Source organism: Cottoperca gobio, unplaced genomic scaffold (assembly GCF_900634415.1).
Source record: "Cottoperca gobio unplaced genomic scaffold, fCotGob3.1 fCotGob3_237arrow_ctg1, whole genome shotgun sequence".
In the NCBI taxonomy this organism is placed as follows: domain Eukaryota; kingdom Metazoa; phylum Chordata; class Actinopteri; order Perciformes; family Bovichtidae; genus Cottoperca; species Cottoperca gobio.
The window spans coordinates 16,445-36,340 of record NW_021166863.1 but is presented as its reverse complement, the minus strand read 5'-3'; the positions used below and the strand labels follow the sequence as shown (position 1 = coordinate 36,340).

General features: G+C 43.9%; 1 protein-coding gene across 1 annotated transcript in view; it reads right to left on the bottom strand.

Annotated features, from left to right (window-relative positions):
• Positions 1–271: 271 nt before the first annotated feature.
• Positions 272–19,896, bottom strand: part of LOC115005008 (calpain-5-like) — a 32,505-nt gene continuing 12,880 nt past the window's right edge. Inside the window, exons 3-12 of the mRNA XM_029426779.1 lie at positions 18,331–18,539; positions 18,001–18,193; positions 14,207–14,400; positions 11,538–11,615; positions 10,410–10,605; positions 8,483–8,605; positions 8,193–8,389; positions 7,136–7,257; positions 6,119–6,255; positions 272–5,388 (exon numbers count right to left, since the gene is read on the bottom strand). Coding sequence (XP_029282639.1) covers positions 5,206–5,388; positions 6,119–6,255; positions 7,136–7,257; positions 8,193–8,389; positions 8,483–8,605; positions 10,410–10,605; positions 11,538–11,615; positions 14,207–14,400; positions 18,001–18,193; positions 18,331–18,539 — 1,632 coding nt within the window. The 3' untranslated portion in view covers positions 272–5,205. The remainder of the gene's footprint in view (positions 5,389–6,118; positions 6,256–7,135; positions 7,258–8,192; positions 8,390–8,482; positions 8,606–10,409; positions 10,606–11,537; positions 11,616–14,206; positions 14,401–18,000; positions 18,194–18,330; positions 18,540–19,896) is intronic.

Sequence of the window (19,896 nt, the reverse complement as noted above, 5' to 3'; positions counted from 1 at the left end):
CTGCAGGCTTTGAGGCAACTCTTCGTAGACGCCAAACCGTGGAATTACAACCTCTGTGTGGGCGTGGGGCCCAAAAATACTTCATTAGGTCCTAAAGGTTGTAGAAAGCGCTAATAGTCGAATAGTCATGTGACTGAGCTGAGACGCTCCATGGACGCAGAAGATCGGCGAGGATCCGGGTAAAGTCGGTAGAAGAGAACTTGACGCGGTTCTCTTCATAATTCCACGGTCCCGGTTAAAACAAAGGTTAAATAAAATGACGAACCCTGAATAAGTTTTTCCTGTTTTATTTCAAAGTCATGCCACAAGTTGACATTAAATACAAAAGAAACAATTCATAATTTCAGATTGCAGCTATAAAATAACCACAGTGTGACCGAGAAACAAATCCAACGAACAACGCATTGAAAAATAAAAAGACAAAAAGGAGAAGCTCACGCTGAAAGGAACACGCAGACGAGCACACGCTACAGAACATACAGCACAGTCTGGAACTCAAGGTAAAGTGGATATATAAAATTAACAAGGGTATTATAAAATACTGATAAAAGATACTTCTTATAAAGACCGTAGCATCTTCTAGAAGTGTCACCATGCAGTAGGTAATCCAGTCTCCAGTTAATAAACATCAGCAGAAAAATACAAGAAGAATCACAAGCTGGTTCCTCGAGTGGACCTCAGAGAAACATGTCGACGACAGAACGCAGAACGAGTTCAATACAGTACCGGGGGGGGGGCGCTCGTTCTGGATCCAGTCCATCAGACACATGCAGCAGTATCCAAGTTCACCAGGCGATAAGATCAGCAGGCAGCAAAGCTCCACTGACATCATGTCATCGTTAAACGTGATGAACGGGGTGAAGCCTCTTCAATAACCACAAAGAGCTGAGAATCCCTCGTGTTTCTTATTCCCAGAGCAACGACACCGTGAGAGCGCTGCGGCAGACGCAGCCTGTCACACCTCAAGCAGGCACATTCTTTAAGACCCGTTTAAAGTCTCTAAACGCAAAAGAATAATATCATTACTGCAGGTCTGAAGCAAACCTTTATTGAAATGTTCACAATAGATGAACATAAAGCGGTCGACGCAGTCCATCTGCGGTGATTGTTATAATCAACACAAGAGCGCCCTGAAGCACGATGGCCGTGAGCTTCTTTCATTTAAATTAAATGGTAGAATTGTTAGTGTGATGGAGAATATGAAACGTGTTTAGTGTTTCAGATGAATGCTTTTTATGCAGGGTCCCTTTTTAATAAAGACTTTATAATAACCATATTTAAAAGCCTCCCCTCCTACAACTCTTCTTCTCAAGTAAACGTTAAACCCCGTTGAGGTGCGCAGGCCGTGTCTCTGAGGCCGCAGCAGTCGTGACTTCAAGTTGAGGTCAAGGTGTCATGGCGCTAACAACAAGGTGAACATCTTCCTCTTTAAATAAACAGCCATCAAAACATGGAGCCCCAAATCCTAAGTGATAAGTGGAGTTGCTGCTACTTTTATACACATACTGCATTCTGCATGTTACTGAATACAAAATATTAGAAACTGTTTCAAAGCATGCAAGTGTGCAACGTAAGCTTTCTATTTCACACAGTATGTTTATCAAAGTAGCAACAGTGGATTATGTTTTGCAACAAATATATATATTCTTTTTGCTACATGCACTGGCATTTTTGGGATTCCTTACAAAAGAAGTCACCACCGTCTGTGAGAAGTTCTTTTGAGTCTTTAAAACTTGCTTTGAAAACGTAAAGAACGTTCGCGTCCAAAGCAAACAACCAGTACAGGTCCGCACACTCCAACCGAGCCTGGTCAGTCTAGTAGCTGGAGTGTGTGTGTGTGTGTGTGTGTGTGTGTGTGTGTGTGTGTTAACAGTGAAAGCCATAACATTTTTTGGCAAAGAATCACAATGTGCAACTACTACAGTACAATGAGTAACCATAGCAACGCGATCGCTTCGATGACAAAGACAAAGAAACATAAAAAGGACACGAAGTACAAAAAGGAAAACGTCGAAGGTCACATTACAAAAGCTTCCCTTCTCAGTAGGCCGGTGGTGTGTTTGGCACGGCTGTGGCACATGTTTGATACGGTTTCACATTGAGCGTGACGCGCTGTTATATTGACTCTGACGCCCCAACGCTCCCGTATGGCTGTGTGTCGGTCGCTACACAGCTGGTCTCTGCTGAAACACCTGTAAATGTAAAATACCGGCATCAGCTGAAGACAAAGTGTCAGGATCAGGGCTCAAATGTGCGACTGTCTGTCGCCAGCACAACTCTGTGCTGCTTTGTTTCTGGACATCAGAGGATCTTTGTGAGAATCCTCAAAGACTCTTCTAAACATCTGCACGAGGAAACATCTGCACGAGGAAACATTCTGCTGAACAAGATGAATCATTCAGTTCATCTAACAGAAGATAGAAGAGCGAAGAGCCATCTTTGTTTAGGGAACATTATATCTTTATCGCCAGAGGAAACCTTTTCTCATTAAAACTATGAATAATAAATAAATATATTGTGAGGGGGGGGAGGGGGGGTGATTTAAAGAGTCGTTGAGGATTCCCGGTTCATTTATTTAGTTTAAATCAAAACGCTGTGAATTGATTGTTAAGTGTAAAAGATGCACAAACCTGGACTCACGTCCGTCAACCGGGTCAAAGGTCAACCAACAGTCTCTCACACTAACCCGGCGCTGCGAGATGAATCTGAACATACTCACAGATTCGACCACGGGGGGGGGGGGATTAGAGTCACACAAATAGTGGAAGCTGCACAATATTTGGCCGTTACGAGGCTCCAATGGTGCAGTCAGGAGATCAGTGCCTTGCACAAGGACACTTCGACGGTGAGGGGGGGGGGATAAGGGCGTCTTTCTTTACATAAATAAAATCCACTAACTATCCAGGCTCACGTCTCGCCTCACGCTCATGTTCTGTCCCAAACCATAAAGAGCACAGAGAAGATAAATAGCACCTAAATAGAACAACTGCTGCTAACGTTCACGATGCCAGAAGCATTATGAATGCATCACTGAATTACAAGACATGTTTCAAACCTGTTGATATGATCGGACAAGAGGTGCATTAGTGTTAGACATGCTGCTCAAAACTAGCATTTCCAAGACTTTTGAGAGAGAAAGAATAAATATATATAGTAACAATTGAACAGTACAATACAAGGCCATGGAGATATTGGAAAAGAACCCATGCAAGACACATTTATATATAAAAAAAGGTGTGTGATCAATTAAATTCCACGTGTGACGAGTTCAAGTTATGGAAACAAATCAGGAAATTTGATAGTTTGAGAGATTAGTCCACGAACTGTCTTACATTCAAAGGAAATGTCTCGATAACGACTTCAACTTACATTTGGAATACTTATTATGAAAAAATAAAAACACAAATACAAACCCAAAAGTTGGAATGAAAAGTCTCTGCAGTGATGACACCAAACGCACGTCGTGACTTTGTGCCTGGGCTTCTGTCACTAAAGGCTCAGGAGCTGATGGCCACATGATCAAGACGCCATAGTTCATTAGAGATACATTACGTTGTACCAGTGTTGGTTCAAAATGCAAAAGCCGCCTGAAGTCCTTCTGAAAACAGTTCGACTCGTGTCCCGTGTTGTTTTCCTGCTGCGGAGGCAAAGCCAGGACCAAGGCGATGGCACAGGTTGTTTGGCAGGAAGCCTTCTCGCACCTCCTCCTTCTTTCATCCAATGAAGGTCTGTTCTTTCTCTACCCTCTTCAAATGAAATAAAGTGCGAGGTGTGTGTTCCACTAAAGGGCTCTTTTCATTTCGGTTCACACCTTTCCTCTTTAATCCTTTTCTTCCAGGTACAACGTGGATTAACAGATTCACACTCAAGCATTCCCACACACACACACACACACACACACACTCACACACACACACACACACACACACACTCACACTCACACACACTCACACACACTCACACACACTCTCACTCACGCCTGCTGTGTGCCAACAGCAGAAGCACCGCTGCGGTCTCTCAGGGTCACGTGGCGTGAGTATTTGGCCCGGGCCAAAAGACTCAAGTCAGCGGAAGCGTCAGGCAGTGGTGTTGCCGTTAAGAGATGGTGTGGCACAGGGGGTGGTGGTTTGTAGCTAGGCTTGGGCCGGGCTGGGCCGGGCCGGGCCAGGGCGGTCCGAAAGGGACTAAGAGAGCGGAGGCTCATCTTTGGTCCCATAAAGCACTTGATTATGTCAGGGTGAATCTTTGCACTCCGCTGAACTGGGAAGGTGTACACATGGAGGGGGGGGGTTTAAAGAGGAGTAGCACCGGCTGCTAAGCTACGACCGGCAAGATGTGCAGCACAGGAGTTTTTAAGCCATGCAGTTTTTAGATCATCCATAGCAACCGGCAGAAAGCGTGTCGGGAGTCTGAAATGGTTCTAGTGATGGAAGACGGGAGGCAAGATTCCACACATGAGCGCGCTCACAGAACAACACAGAGAAGCTCTCAGGAGAGAGCGAGAGAATAGCTGCTGTTGGCTTTCCTTTGTAAAGTCCACAATAAAAAGTGACTGCATGCTCTCCAAAGCACCGGCAAACTGGTGAAGACTTGAGGTGAGCCGACGGGGCGGGACGATTACCCACAGATATAAAAGAGTATATATTACGTCAGTATATAGGAGATAGAAAGTTAAACTATGAGGGAACAGAAGAGAAATGGAGGCTGTGCTAACTCTGAGGACAGCTGATGGAGAAGTGTTTAACGTTATCCCCGCCTCCTCAAGGTGGAGAGACTCGACCTTAAGGCAATGCATAGCCCTTGGAAACATTGGCACATGCATGGAGAGCGCAGACATGTCTGCACGTGGGTTGTGTGTGCATGTATGAGTGTGTGTTTCAATAGAACAAACTGATTTACACTGTAGCTCAGTTCTGGCTACAAAACCTGCGAAGAAACCTACAATTCTGAAGCAAACATTAAATAACGGGAGGAATGTGTAAAGAGAGTCTAAATACAAACCCCAAATATTGTCTATGGACACTTTTCATCCATAAATATATGTACAGGCCTCCAAGAAGCTTTGTAACTTTGCAGGATTTAAACGCTGAAGCAAAAGAAAATAAGGAAACGATGAGAGACGGCCGAAGAAAAGACACAGTGAGCTCCCGCAGTGGTTAGAGGCTCAACGGCTAACTGCGAGCACGTTTGAACGCCACGTGACGATCAGATGTTGGTGAGCGCGGTGGAGGTGATGAGGCGCACAGTGAGCGTGCCCGGGAGGTCGTTGTCCTGGCGGCTGCCCTTGTCGCGGAGGTGAAGCGTGTGCTGCTCCTGCCGCTCGTTGGGGTCGCTGAACAGGATCACCTGACCCAGGAAGGTGTCCACGATCATGTTCTTGTTGTAGATCTGTTGGCCGCTCAGCGGGAGGAAGACAGAGAGCCGACGGCGAAGAGGGAGGAAAGCAGGAAACGAGAGGAGAGAAAAGACAAACAGGCAATAAGCAGTCAGGAAACGTTGACGAAGGGAGGAAGAGGATGAAGAAGTGCTGATGGACACGAGTTTACAGCTACAGCTGCAGCCTCACCGCGACTTACACACATCTTACTCCTCCTTTCACTCACACACAAGTGATGCCTCACAAGTACGCTGACATGTATACGTACATCGCCTGGTGTCACGCCTGTAATTGATTCTGTAGCAGCTCGACTGTCATGTGATATACTCACACACACACACACACACACACTCACACACACACACATGTTGGATCATGGGGTTAACACTAATACAAAGATTGTACAGCTGTGTATGACAATGAGTGTTGTGACATGCTGGGACAAAGATTAATGATAATAATGAATAAACTCAGGAACCTGCATTTTGAACGGAGGAAGTGAAGATTAAAAGTATTTCCAGGAGTAATTAAAGCCTCTTCTCGACTACAGGAGGACCTTGTGAGGAGCTCAAGGATTTTAAACCTAAATATGTCACTGAATTAAGTTTGAAGATTCCTCATTATGTTCCGTTTATCTAGATAATAGTTGTTTTCGGCCCGGCCGGAGTGTTGGATGAATGTCTAATCTTTGTGGCTCTGTAGACGTGTTAGAAGTAGTTCCTGCAGAGAGTGACAGCTCACCTCGATGTGGATGCCTTCCTTGGGTTTCTTGCGGTAGAACAGGCCTTTGATGTCAAAGTTGGGGCACCGGGTGTCCTTATAAACCGGTGAACGGACTCTCTCTCCTTCACAGGTGATGATCACGTACGGATCTACAGCTGGAGGAGGAAAAGGATTTGAAATCAGTGCATGGAGCTGATAACAGACACGGTGATGACCATCATGCGTCTGGTTTGTCTATCAGATGATACGTGTTGATTAGGTGAAGAGTAAGATTATTTGTCATTATCAATTCATCTCCACGTCGTAACTTCCCAAAAGTTCTTGCAACAACAAGTCCTGGTCCAACTTAAACTCATCTTTTACTGTCTACAAATGAAGAAGCTGCAGTCTGCTAACGACGTCAGAAAGAAGCTTAAACTAGTCGGTATTCATCAACAACTGTAACGAGTTGGAAGTTCGGTCTGTTGATCAGATTCAGTCCACACATGTACTCCTGTTTACAGTTTACTGTTAGTGGTTGTGGTGGTTTCATGATTGTATTTGCACTTCTACTAAAGGATCTCAGTACTTCTTCCACCACTGCAGCTCTCAGCATCAGTATTAAAGCCACTGTGTGACACCAGGAGGATGCACAGATGCACAGATGCACAGATGCATAGATGCACAGATGCACAGATGCACAGATGCATAGATGCACAGATGCACAGATGCACAGATCCCTCGGACTTTCACCGGGATTCTCTCATTTTGAAAGAGAATATAATCACATTAAATATCTACAGTGGCTTTAAAGGTGAGTGAGAAGTTGTAGGTTTCTGCACACGCGGAGAGCTGTACGGGGTTAGGACAGGTTATCTAAATCTAAAGAAGTAACTACAGTTTCAGCAGATGGTGCTGTGGTACCTCGTGCTTTGCTCAGAAGTCTTTCCTTATTCGGATTGAGGCAGTGAAGCTCTGTGGGCGTTTACAGGAGTTTAACAAACAGGAACATCGTCGACATGCAAAAACACAATCCAGTGCGAGTCGTGGCTCTACCTCCATTGTTTTCCTGTCCCTGCAGACCCTCAGCGTTCAGTACATGGACCTGAGTGACCAGCTGAGGGTAGCCACACATCCCCGTCCAGCATGTCTGAGGAGGGTCGTCCAGAGTCAGCTCTCTGGGGAAGAAAGAGCATACGTGATGGTGATAAAACTGTTAGAACCTGTGTCTTGTAAAAGAACCACATTAGTATGTAGTAAGACACAGTTAACACAACATGTACACAATGACATTTGACATTTTGACTTTACGACGCTCCGCAGTGATCGCAAATGTTTTGGATCACAAGAGTCGGAACACCGCTGGATTTAGTTCTACAAACAATGCAACACTAATAATATTACTGTGCAGCAGTACCTGCTTTACACACAATGAACAGACGTGCGGATAAACAGCAGCTTACTCATTTGTCCTGAGAGCTGAAATTAGAGCAACACTTTGTAAAACTCTCTTTTAGGAAATGAAGCCAAAGAGCAGCATGAAGAGAAGTTGTGCGAAGGTTCACAACTCCTTCGGTCTGCGTCGGTGAGAACTCTGAAACTCTTTCTGCTTCTTGTAATGAATCGTCTAAACCCTCAGACGTTCTTCAAGCCGTTACTTTCCCAAAGTTTGAACACGATGTTCCCTCTTTGTTACTTTCCCTTCATTGCCGTCTCTTAAAGCACTTGTGTGACAGCGTTTGTACTGCACCAATCAATCACTTTCCATTCATATACCCCACTTTCACAAATTACAAATTGGCGTCGGAGGACTTTACAATCTGCATTGCACACGACACCTTCTGTCCTTTAGACCCTTATTAACTTTAACCTCAGAGAGAGCGACGGAGGAGGGATCATCTCCCAGGACGGACAGACGTGTGTGCAGAATTAACAGCAGAGACCGTCCACAAGACAAACTGCATGTGTTCCACTCATCTTGTGGTTTCACTGGTGCACAGGCAGCCTCTCCATGTTGGATTGCGTGCATGTTAAGTTGCAACCCTGGTAAATAACAGATGCAGGAAATTCAAAAGAACGACTTTATGGTACGGTGATAAGATATCAGATTTACTTGCAGTCTGAAGGCACATCGGTGAAGACACGGAGCAGGAAGTCGCCCTGCTGCCCGGGGTCAAAGGTTGTGGGAATGATGACGTAACGGCCCTCCTGCAGCTCCTTCCTGAGGAAGACGCAGCGCGAGTTGATGTAGATGGAGCCGGCTACTTTCTGCTGGGCTGAGTGCATACGGTACTTACGGTTTAGCTCCACCTGCAGGACGAGAAGATGTTACAGCAGTTTGTTTCTGTACGCCTGAGATGTTCACGTGTTTATGAACTGTTCAGGTGTCGTGCGTCTCTCTACCCGGTGAATATCAAAGCCGATGGCGAGGTTTTCCCCTTTGCCCTCTTTGGGCGTGGCTCTCTTTTCTTTCTGCTGTAAGCAGATCAGCACCTCGTCCTCCAGCTTCTTCACATCGAACACGTACTGGGACAAGAGGGAGACACCTCGTCACACACCTCTCAGTAGCACGCGCAGTGGTTGAATGTAACTAAGTACATTTACTCAAGTGCAAACTCAAGGTACTCGTACTTCACTTGAGTATTTCCTGTTTATGCAACTTAATACTTCATCTCAGAGACAAATATATATATATATATATATATATATATACTTTTCATTCCACTGCAATGATTTGAAAACAATGTCTCATCCCGGTCCAGTGAAAAACACGTGTCTCTACATTTGGTAAAATTAGATTTGAGTGTTTGTGATAAACGGAAGGATTATAATTAAATAAATAATTAAACACTTTTTCCGGAGCTGATGATGGACGGAGCCATTTCACTTTGTCCCATCTCTGTTGAGAGTTGCACATGACTGATGTGGTACTAATATATATATATATATATATATATATATAAATATATAAAACGAGAAAACTGTTATGAGCTGCAGCGCCATCAGGCACAATCGTTCTGGAAGACGGACTTTATTTGGGTGGTGTTAGAAAATCTGTATAGGAGCCCAGAATTGGCTTTGGGCAAGAAGATTACTGATTTAAAGTTGACTTTTTAGAGACACGTGGTTCAAACAGGACAAAGATACAAACATGATGATCTTATAGAATCTGATGTACATTAAACTACCAACAGGATGTAAAGGAGGGAAACATCTGCAGCAGGAACATGTAACACACACATTAATGTAACATGTAACACACTAATGTAACACACACATTAATGTAACACACATTAATGTAACAGGAACATGTAACACACACATTAATGTAACAGGAACATGTAACACACACATTAATGCAACAGGAACATGTAACACACACTTAATGTAACAGGAACATGTAACACACACATTAATGTAACAGGAACATGTAACACACACATTAATGTAACAGGAACATGTAACACACACATTAATGTAACAGGAACATGTAACACACACATTAATGTAACAGGAACATGTAACACACACATTAATGTAACAGGAACATGTAACACACACATTAATGTAACAGGAACATGTAACACACACATTAATGCTGCAGGAACATGTAACACACACATTAATGTAACAGGAACATGTAACACACACATTAATGTAACAGGAACATGTAACACACACATTAATGTAACAGGAACATGTAACACACACATTAATGTAACAGGAACATGTAACACACACATTAATGTAACAGGAACATGTAACACACATTAATGCTGCAGGAACATGTAACACACACATTAATGTAACAGGAACATGTAACACACACATTAATGTAACAGGAACATGTAACACACACATTAATGTAACAGGAACATGTAACACACACATTAATGTAACAGGAACATGTAACGCACACATTAATGTAACAGGAACATGTAACACACACATTAATGCAACAGGGAACATGTAACACACACATTAATGTAACAGGAACATGTAACACACACATTAATGTAACAGGAACATGTAACACACACATTAATGTAACAGGAACATGTAACACACATTAATGCTGCAGGAACATGTAACACACACATTAATGTAACAGGAACATGTAACACACACATTAATGTAACAGGAACATGTAACACACACATTAATGCATTTTACTGCACAGTCAATACTTTAACTACATTTAGCAGAGAGTACTTACATACTTGATTAAGGGTTTGAATGCAGGACTTTTACTTGTAGTGGAGTTTTATCACAGAGCGGTGTTAGTACTTTTACTGAAGGATGTGAACTCACAAACAGGAGCTCCACTAACCTGAGGGTTCTGCAGGAAGGTAGCCTTGTGATTGATGCAGCCTCCGGACCGGTTGCGCAGGGGGTCCTGGCGGTGGACCCAGGAGCCCCTCATCACCTCCTCCTCCCAGGTTTTATGGATGCTCAGGTAGGAAGTGTTGATGAGGCGGCACATGATCAGGTCGGTGAAGTACTGGCAGAAGTCGTCGAACGTCATCCTGCAGGAGGGCAGGAGAAGGAGAGGAGAGAAGAGATCGGAGAGAGTGGATACCAACTAGAGGGAAGAAGCTTGAAAGAAGAAGACCTTCAACAGGTTCAAAAATAGAGGAAATGAAATGAAATCAGGAACAAAGAAAAGGATTACATGTTAAAGGGAGACGAGGAGTTCTGGTGCTGACATGGGATGAGATTAAATCTACAAATATTTGGTTTATTTATGTTAATGTAGAAAAGCCTTTTATTTAAAGGAGCAGTCTGACATTTCTGGAAATACACTTGATGTTAGATGATAAAATCTAACATGATGCTAACTCCAGGTTAGCTTAGTTTAGCACACAGACTGGAAAAAGCTAGCCTGGCTCAGTCCACAGGTTACAACAATCCCCTCTAAAGCTAAATAATCAACACATTACAGAAGTCACAGCTCTCTGCAAAGATATATTAAACACAACTAATTGTTTCTACATACAAACCAGATGTAATGTTTTAAATCAGAGAGATTCGCAGGTGCTGGAAGGTGGATTTTGATACCTTTGGACACAGCCAGGCTAGCGGTTTCCCCCTGTTTCCAGTGTTTGTGCTAAGCTAAGCTAACTGGCTGCTGGCGGAGGCCTTCTAGTCAAAGCGTATTTCCCAAAATGTTGAACTGTGGTGGAAAAATAGTTAAACATGAAGGTGTGAGAATTAAAACATTCTTATATCGGAGAGCCTTTCCCTGAGTTTTAATCTTCTTTGAAATGTCTTTTATTTATTTTTATTTTATTCTTCTGAGAGTGTTTTCACATCATGAAATCTTCCTTTAATTGCCCAATCAGCCCTTAACGTCGCAGGAGCATCAGCTCCAGTATTAAACACTGCCAGCACCGTCTTAATAAATGGGTCGAAGATAAGGAACAACAAAATAAATAGTCGGTGTATTTAAGGTTCTCACCAGAACTCGCCGTCGTCCTGCACGGTGACGCCGAGCTTTTCTCTCTCGCTCTTGCTCACCTTGTTCCACTCCTCCGAACTGCAGAGAGCAAAGACATGATGGCCGACACACGTGAGGCAGAAGAACAGCATCAGTATAACGCGGGAGATGAGGATGGGGGTATACTACTTCATACTATCATTATCATATATTTATTTAGTTATCACCTCTGTGCTCATGACTCCAACGCTACATGCATACTTGTAGGAAATAATAAATAACATTTGAGAACAGCATCAATCTAACAAACTGTGAAGAATTAATTCTAAAAACATTTTAATGATATTAATCAGAATCAAAAAGAATTCTTCATGGAAAACGGTCAGAAAATGTGTTTTATATCATATTAAAGTGAATATATTCGGGATTTAAACAAAACAAGACATTTAAAGACGTCATCCTAAATTTCCCTCAGGATGAATAAAGTATCCATCTATATATCCATCCATCCATCCATCTATCCATCTATATATCATCCATCCATCTATCTATCTATCCATCTATCCATCTATCCATCTATCCATCCATCCATCCATCCATCCATCTATCCATCTATCCATCCATATCTATCCATCTATCCATCCATATATCTATCCATCTATCCATCCATCCATATATCTATCCATCTATATATCATCCATCCATCTATCTATCCATCCATCCATCTATCCATCCATCTATCATCCATATATCCATCCATCCATCTATATATCATCCATCTATCTATCCATCTATCCATCCATCCATCTATATATCATCCATCCATCCATCTATCCATCCATCTATCCATCCATCTATCCATCCATCCATCTATCCATCCATATATCATCCATCTATCTATCCATCCATCCATCTATAAATCATCCATCCATCCATCTATATATCATCCATCCATCCATCTATCCATCCATCTATCCATCCATATATCTATCCATCTATCCATCCATCCATCTATATATCATCCATCCATCCATCCATCTATCCATCCATCTATCCATCCATCTATCCATCTATCCATCCATCTATAAATCATCCATCCATCCATCTATATATCATCCATCCATCCATCTATCTATCCATCCATCCATATATCATCCATCCATCCATCCATCTATCCATCCATCCATCATCCATCCATCCATCTATCCATCCATCCATATATCATCCATCCATCCATCTATCTATCCATCCATCCATATATCATCCATCCATCCATCCATCTATCCATCCATCTATATATCATCCATCCATCCATCCACCCATCCATCCACCCATCCATCCATCCATCCCTCCATCTTGGACTCTGACGAACATCTTTCACTATTTCTAGACTAAACCATTAATCTAGAAAAGAATCAACTTTAAATAATCATTAGAATTGTGCCTTTAAATGTTCAGTAAGTGTGTAGTGTATGTTATAAATGATGCATGTGTCTTCCCCTCACGGGCACTATTAGTTAAAGAGTCAGCTGTGTGTTTGTTCCTGTGAATCCTTCGTAAACATCCAGGTCCCTTCAGCTTACACTGCTCCGGGGAAACATAGGCTCTTTACAGGAAGCATCGGCTCTGTGTTTATGTCTCTCTGTTTATTATTCACTGACAAGCATCCGCGTCTCCACAGCCTGTCAGACTCCATTTACAGTAACAGGTTTCTTTTTTTTTATCAAACCATGAATAAATTATTCAGCGAGAGCGAGCGAATGATTGAGAAAGAAGAACGATGACTCACGTCTCTTTAATAACATCTTTCTCTCTTTCGGCCTCATCAATAATTCAGACTCCATTATGATCCGGCTTCACCACCTCCCCGTTTGTTTCACAAAGACGTCGAGGGAGCATCTTTACCTATTGCACTAAGACGTGTAGGAAACACTTTACTCAACTTTGTCCACCTGATTGAATGGCCACTTGTGGAAACCAGTAAACGTTTCAAAAGAAGCACAATTTCTGTTTTGCGAGGGTGAAATTAAATCTGATATTGTTCTCTAGAAAGCAAGACGGCTGAATTCAGTCACGACTTTGCTCTGTGGCCCATTAGCGTGATTGCATCTCCATTTTTCATTGTCTGCATGACATTTTCCCCCATTGTGCAGCTTCGCTGTCTTCGCTGTGGGCTTTTTCTATTTGTTCAGTCGTTTGTTGTTTGCTCATTCATCACAAGCAATCTCTATGAGACTAGAGGGTCAAACTTCGAGAGACCAAGGGGAGCGGCGCGCTTCGACATTTTAAAAATCGAATTAGTGAATTTGGTTAAATTGGTACAGGTCACAGCAAAGTGACGTATGAAAGGACAAAGACATTGTTTGTGCTGCTCTGGAAACTTCTGACCAGATCGCTGTGCAAGATGGGGACAGACGGATGAAGAACGCTCAGCAGTGCACGTTTTAAAAGTTTTAAACTTTTGAGAAACGATTGAATCCATCCTTTACGACAGTTATGTGATTATTAGGAGTTGGTTCATGGAGGTAAGCAGTTGGTGGCCCCGTCTGTCCAGTACGAAACCTTTGCAGAACCGGGCGAAACACGATATTTGTTTTCCGCGAAAATTGAAAATGTGCATAAAAAGAGTTGGATTTAAACTGAGCTGCAGGAGTTCCTCCGCGCCTGTAGGTGGCAGCGTTGTGATTCACCTGTCGCTCCAGGGGCCGCTCCACTCCTTCTCCCCCCAGGGGTTCCTCATGCGGATCATGTGCAGCTTCTCCGACTTGAAGAAGGCCAGCAGTCCGTGACCGAGCCGCACTTTCCGTACGTCTGTCACGGCGTAGGCGTGGCCTTTGACCAGCCCGCAGTCCAACCGAGCCTCCATGTCCTCTATCGTGGTCGCCTGGGAAACAGCAAAGCGGCGAGAATTATTCCTTGGAAACAGAAGCTTTTGTGAATCTCCAGAAATATGTAAAAGACGGAGGCTGGCACAGTTTCCTGGGAAATTATAAACAGGTGTTAAAAGGTTTAAAAGAGCACACGGGGAAACATTTCATGTTGCATTATTTTACATTAATCATTTGCTTCTTCTTTGTCGCATACAAAGGATTCATCTTAAATCCTTTCAGTGAGAGAGGCCACAAGTCGTGTGGCCTCTCTCACTGGTGCGTCTTGTAAATAAAAAACATCACACACACACACACACACTGGAAGATTTGTGTGATGGGACACACATTTGAGCAATGCGCCATGTGTAAATGAAAAGCTTTGGAGGGAAAGGGGGAACGAGAGGAGAGTCATTACAGCGTTATCAGAAAATTGGTTCTTCGATCCAATAATTACGTGTTCGCTGCACTTGCGGCTTTTTTTGTGAGACATTACACCGACTTTTATCCGTGCAACAACTGAGAGCGTGATTCATATGTCAAACAGACAGTTGCACAGACATGACAAATAGATGTACTTCATGGAGTTCTGAAACTTTGTCCAAAGTGGAGCTGTGAGAAGGAATACTGAGTCCGCGTTATCTAAAAATACAAAAGATAATTGATGTATTTCATGGAATCAGTTTTCTCAACGTGTAAATCTCAAGTCAGCATCATTCTAAGCTCTGTGATTGTTTCTTGCCGAAATGCACCCTGGGAGATGTAGTGAACTCCGACCTCGACGTTCTCCTGGTCCCTGAGCTTGTATCTCCAACTTTTTATGAAAGAATCAGATCTTTTCTAAAGCAGTTGAACATCCTTTGTGCTGAGATTCAAACAGCAGAGTGAGAGAGTGAGAGTCAGCTAACGTTGGGAAACATTCATGGGATCCAGGAGTGCCCCAAATAGTTCCTCTTTTTATATCCTAATCGTCTTCGGCTCCCCTTGAGAACAGGTCTCTCTTTGTTAAAAATGTATTTATGCATGTCAGGTTGGAGGTTTTCCTCGGGTTAGTTTCATGTCAGGTCCAAAGTGAAGACTTCTAGTGGACACTCAGAGCCAGCAGGCTTTTTTCTCATGTTAATTCCCAACTGCTTTCCCCCCTTTAGTCTGAGAGTAACAGTAGAACAGCACTTAAGATTCCCTGATCCATGAATCAGCAACTAACAGTAAATACAGGGTCTCCCTGAGGGCAGGCGTAGAATTCATGCATTCCCAGAAAAACTATTTATGAGTGAGAAACACAAGCTAAAGTAATAACAACGGATAAAAGGTGTAAAATGCTGTTTTGTATGCTAGTGGATATATTCCCCTCGCTCCCAGCTCAACAATAGTCCCTCCGGTGTAAAAACTCATGCATATAAAAGAGCTGTATCATTTAAAACTTGAACTGAGCCTGAATCACAATAAGGGATTGTGATCCACTGGCTGGAGCAGGACGTCGGGGAATAGATCGGCATGAGACGCAGGAACAAGGGCCAAAGTCAAACTCATAAGCAGCGTCCACTTGTTTCCAAGTCGAGGTTTTAATATTAATATTCATTAAGCTCTATTAGAAACACACCAACAATAACCGAGACTTTAAACATGTAATATGTAGATAAGACAACGACGAGAACTATGTTATATACGAGTTGTATAATTACATTATCCCAAACAAATTTCAAACCTAGACAAAGCTGTAAATAAATGAAGGTAATGCAGCGTTTCATCCGGTCGCCTGTGATGGCGTTGTATCTCCTTTGAGCAGCATCAGCGTTGCAGTAAACTGACCTTTTAGCCACATTTGTACAATAAACGTTTTAGATCTTAGTCCGTGTAGTGAAGGCTTCTAGAGCTCGGAAGTCTGCACCTTCAGTTATCAGAGAAACGAGCTAAGCTAACGTTAGCGGCAGCCGGACAGCGTGCAGAGAAACAAGCTGAGCTAACGTTAGCGGCAGCCGGACAGCGTGCAGAGAAACAAGCTGAGCTAACGTTAGCGACAGCCGGACAACGTGCAGAGAAACAAGCTGAGCTAATGTTAGCGACAGCCGGACAACGTGCAGAGAAACAAGCTGAGCTAATGTTAGCGACAGCCGGACAACGTGCAGAGAAACAAGCTGAGCTAACGTTAGTGGCGACCGGACAGCGTGTAGAGAAACAAGCTGAGCTAATGTTAGCGACAGCCGGACAGCGTGCAGAGAAACAAGCTGAGCTAATGTTAGTGGCGACCGGACAGCGTGCAGAGAAACAAGCTGAGCTAACGTTAACGGCGGCCGGACAGCGTGCAGAGAAACAAGCTGAGCTAATGTTAGCGACAGCCGGACAACGTGCAGAGAAACAAGCTGAGCTAATGTTAGTGGCGACCGGACAGCGTGCAGAGAAACAAGCTGTGCTAACGTTAACGGCGGCCGGACAGCGTGCAGAGAAACAAGCTGAGCTAACGTTAGCAGCAGCCGGACAGCGTGCAAAGAAACACTGGTTTTTAACGTGAAACTGCTTTATTCACTGTTTATCTGTTTAAATCACCCGGGCACTTTTGTTTTGGAGGCGTCCTCCGAGGATAATGAGGATCCCAGTAAAAACATCCTGAACGATGAAAAATGGAGGAATCCTCACCGGGAGAAGCCGACTGCAATGACACCAACTCTTTCTTTTGTTATTGTTTTGATTGAGACACCCCTAGTGTCATAATATTACATATTGTGTGTTTAATATTGAATTATAAAACAGTTTTCTCGACACTAAAATGAACTTCGTGTGTCTTTGTTCACTGAAATACATGCGGACAGCTCCCGGTTCTCTTTGCATTCAATATGGGTCATTTAATAAGATGCTTTGAATGTGGTGGAACACATTAGTGCTCCCTCTTTTCCCCCTTTTGCTGCCGTTGTCCCGCCGTTAGTAGATGTGCCTCCCTGTGAGAAGCATCTATAACAATCCAAAGGCTTCGTGCAAACATTCTGGAATGAAAGGAATCCTCAAATTGGACAAATCAGAAGCGCTTCTCATCTGTGTGTACCTCACGTAATCTCAAACACATTACTGCACCGCTTTGAAGAGCCTTTGAAAAACTGCAGAAAGAATTCATGCAGAGGTTTGTCTGTAAAGGAGGCTGAGACACACAGAGAGTCTGCACAAAGTCAACAAGAGACTTTCCATCCCTGGGTTTTAAAATGAGCAGCAGATAACACTCAGACTCTTTAAGGGCTCTGAGGCACACGAGGTCATCTCTGCTGGATTAGACAGAATAATCTTATGGTTTGATGAAATGCTAAAATGTTGTGTGGATGGATCGGCACATCATTCAGGGTCAGACGTTCATGTCTCCTTCAGGTTCAATTCTAATAACTCAATTCAATTCGTCCAATTCTTTGGGTTCTGATTAAAGAACAACACAAGTAATAAAATGCTCCCATCAGTCTCAGCTGTATTTTGTGTTCGTGTGCTGGTTAGCGAATGTTAGCATTAAGCTCAAAGCAGCCTCACAAAGCCGCTGACGTGACGATATACTGAGCTTAACCCTAAGATCTGCACAGTTTAATGTTTGTCTCATACACACAGACACCTGTAAGAAAAGCCTGCAGCTCTCAGCTCACCCTGATGGAGCAGCTGATGAGACCGTCTCTGTTGTGGACTTTGAGAACTCTTTCAAACAGCTGGTTTCGGGCCACCTCGTCCGTTGCCATCTGACCCTCCAGCAGGTCCGCGGGCTCTGAAACACCACCCGTGAAATCCACCAGCGCATCGGCCGTGTTTCCCCCGTCCAAGGCCTCGTAGCAGCCGTACACCCTGACGGGAGGAGGAGCAGAGAGTAACACTAATGAGAGCGTTTTATAAACATTATGAAAGTTGTTTTAAGTTTATACTTAAGCAAACAGAAGTGTGCAATAATAAAGATGTGTATATGTGTTGCCGCTGATACTGACTTGGCATAGGCCTTCTCCACCAGGGCGCTCCAGAACTCGTTGCTGTCGTTGGAGTGGCAGTACACCAGCTGGTTGTCTACCGTGGGCAGCCGGTCGTCAATCACCACGTCCACCCACTCTCCAAAGCGCCAGAAGCGGAAGTGGAAAATCCCCGCATACGATTCCGGCTTCTCCGTATCCCACTCCTGCTCCTTCCAGTCGGGAATGACCTGCAGGGGAGGAGGGGGGAGGAAGAAGAGCAGAGGGCAGGTAAGCCAAACAAATAGGCAGTGGCCCACGGAGCATTAATAATGTCAAGGTGGAGTGGGCTGCCAGAGTGAGACAGCGTACCCTCATGTCTGCTGATGCATTTAGGATTAGGGGACACATTTATCACCGTGGCTCTCTCAGTCATAAATCCAGCTGTAATAGGACATGGGTGAGAGGTAATAACTGTAGTGTGTGTGTGTGTGTGTGTGTGTGTGTGTGTGTGTGTGTGTGTGTGTGTGTGTGTGTCAGTGCCTGCATTTGCTGTTGTCCAGTAAAACCTCTATAACCCAGCCTCCATTTTGTGAACAGTTTTTAGTATTTTGAGTAAACAACAAACAGCATATTTGTGAAAAATAGCGCCACAGAGCGACAGGGCATCACAGAGCGACACCGAGTGCCGCAGAGCCACAGAGCGCCACAGAGCGACGCAGAGTGACACAGAGCGACGCAGAGCAACACAGTGACGCAGAGTTACACAGAGCGACGCAGAGCAACACAGTGACGCAGAGTTACGCAGAGCGACGCAGAGTTACGCAGAGTGACACAGAGCGACGCAGAGTGACACAGAGCGACGCAGAGCAACACAGTGATGCAGAGTTACGCAGAGTGACACAGAGCGACACAGAGTTACGCAGAGCGACGCAGAGTTACGCAGAGTGACACAGAGCGACGCAGAGCAACACCGAGTGACGCAGAGTGACAGAGTTACGCAGAGCGACACAGAGTGACGCAGAGTTACGCAGAGTGACGCAGAGCGACACAGAGTGGCGCAGAGTGACACAGAGCATGTTGTGCAGTCAAAGTGAGACATATAATAGATTTCAGAACAAATAATAATAATACTCACATACTTTGTTTAAATATCTCAGTAAGACTACTAAAGCATTGAGTTTGTGTTCGGCTCACGTCCTTCTGTGGGACGAAGCATCTATAAGAAAGCATCGATGTGTGTTAGCTGTGATAAATTAACACATCGGTTATTTGTTATCCCACATCGCAAGTTACAGCCTTTCCAATACTCCTGTGTTGTCATACCTGCAGTCACTACAGTCCTGCTGTGCATATAGTGCCGTGTCAGCCCTGCCAGGTGATTGGTCCCTGAGATCCGTCCGCCTCGCCGGCCGGCCCTTCCTGGTCGTGCAGTTATAGTTACCGTAGTCTTTAGTTCACTGAGCTCGGCATTGTTGTTAAATTTGAATTTAAATTAAAAGTGTTGTTAACGCTGAGGCCCACACGTTTAAATTGTTGTGCACTTAGCGCAGGATTGTAAAGTGTTTTCCGTGCGCATGTGTTTTATTGTTCTCGTCAGTTAAGTGC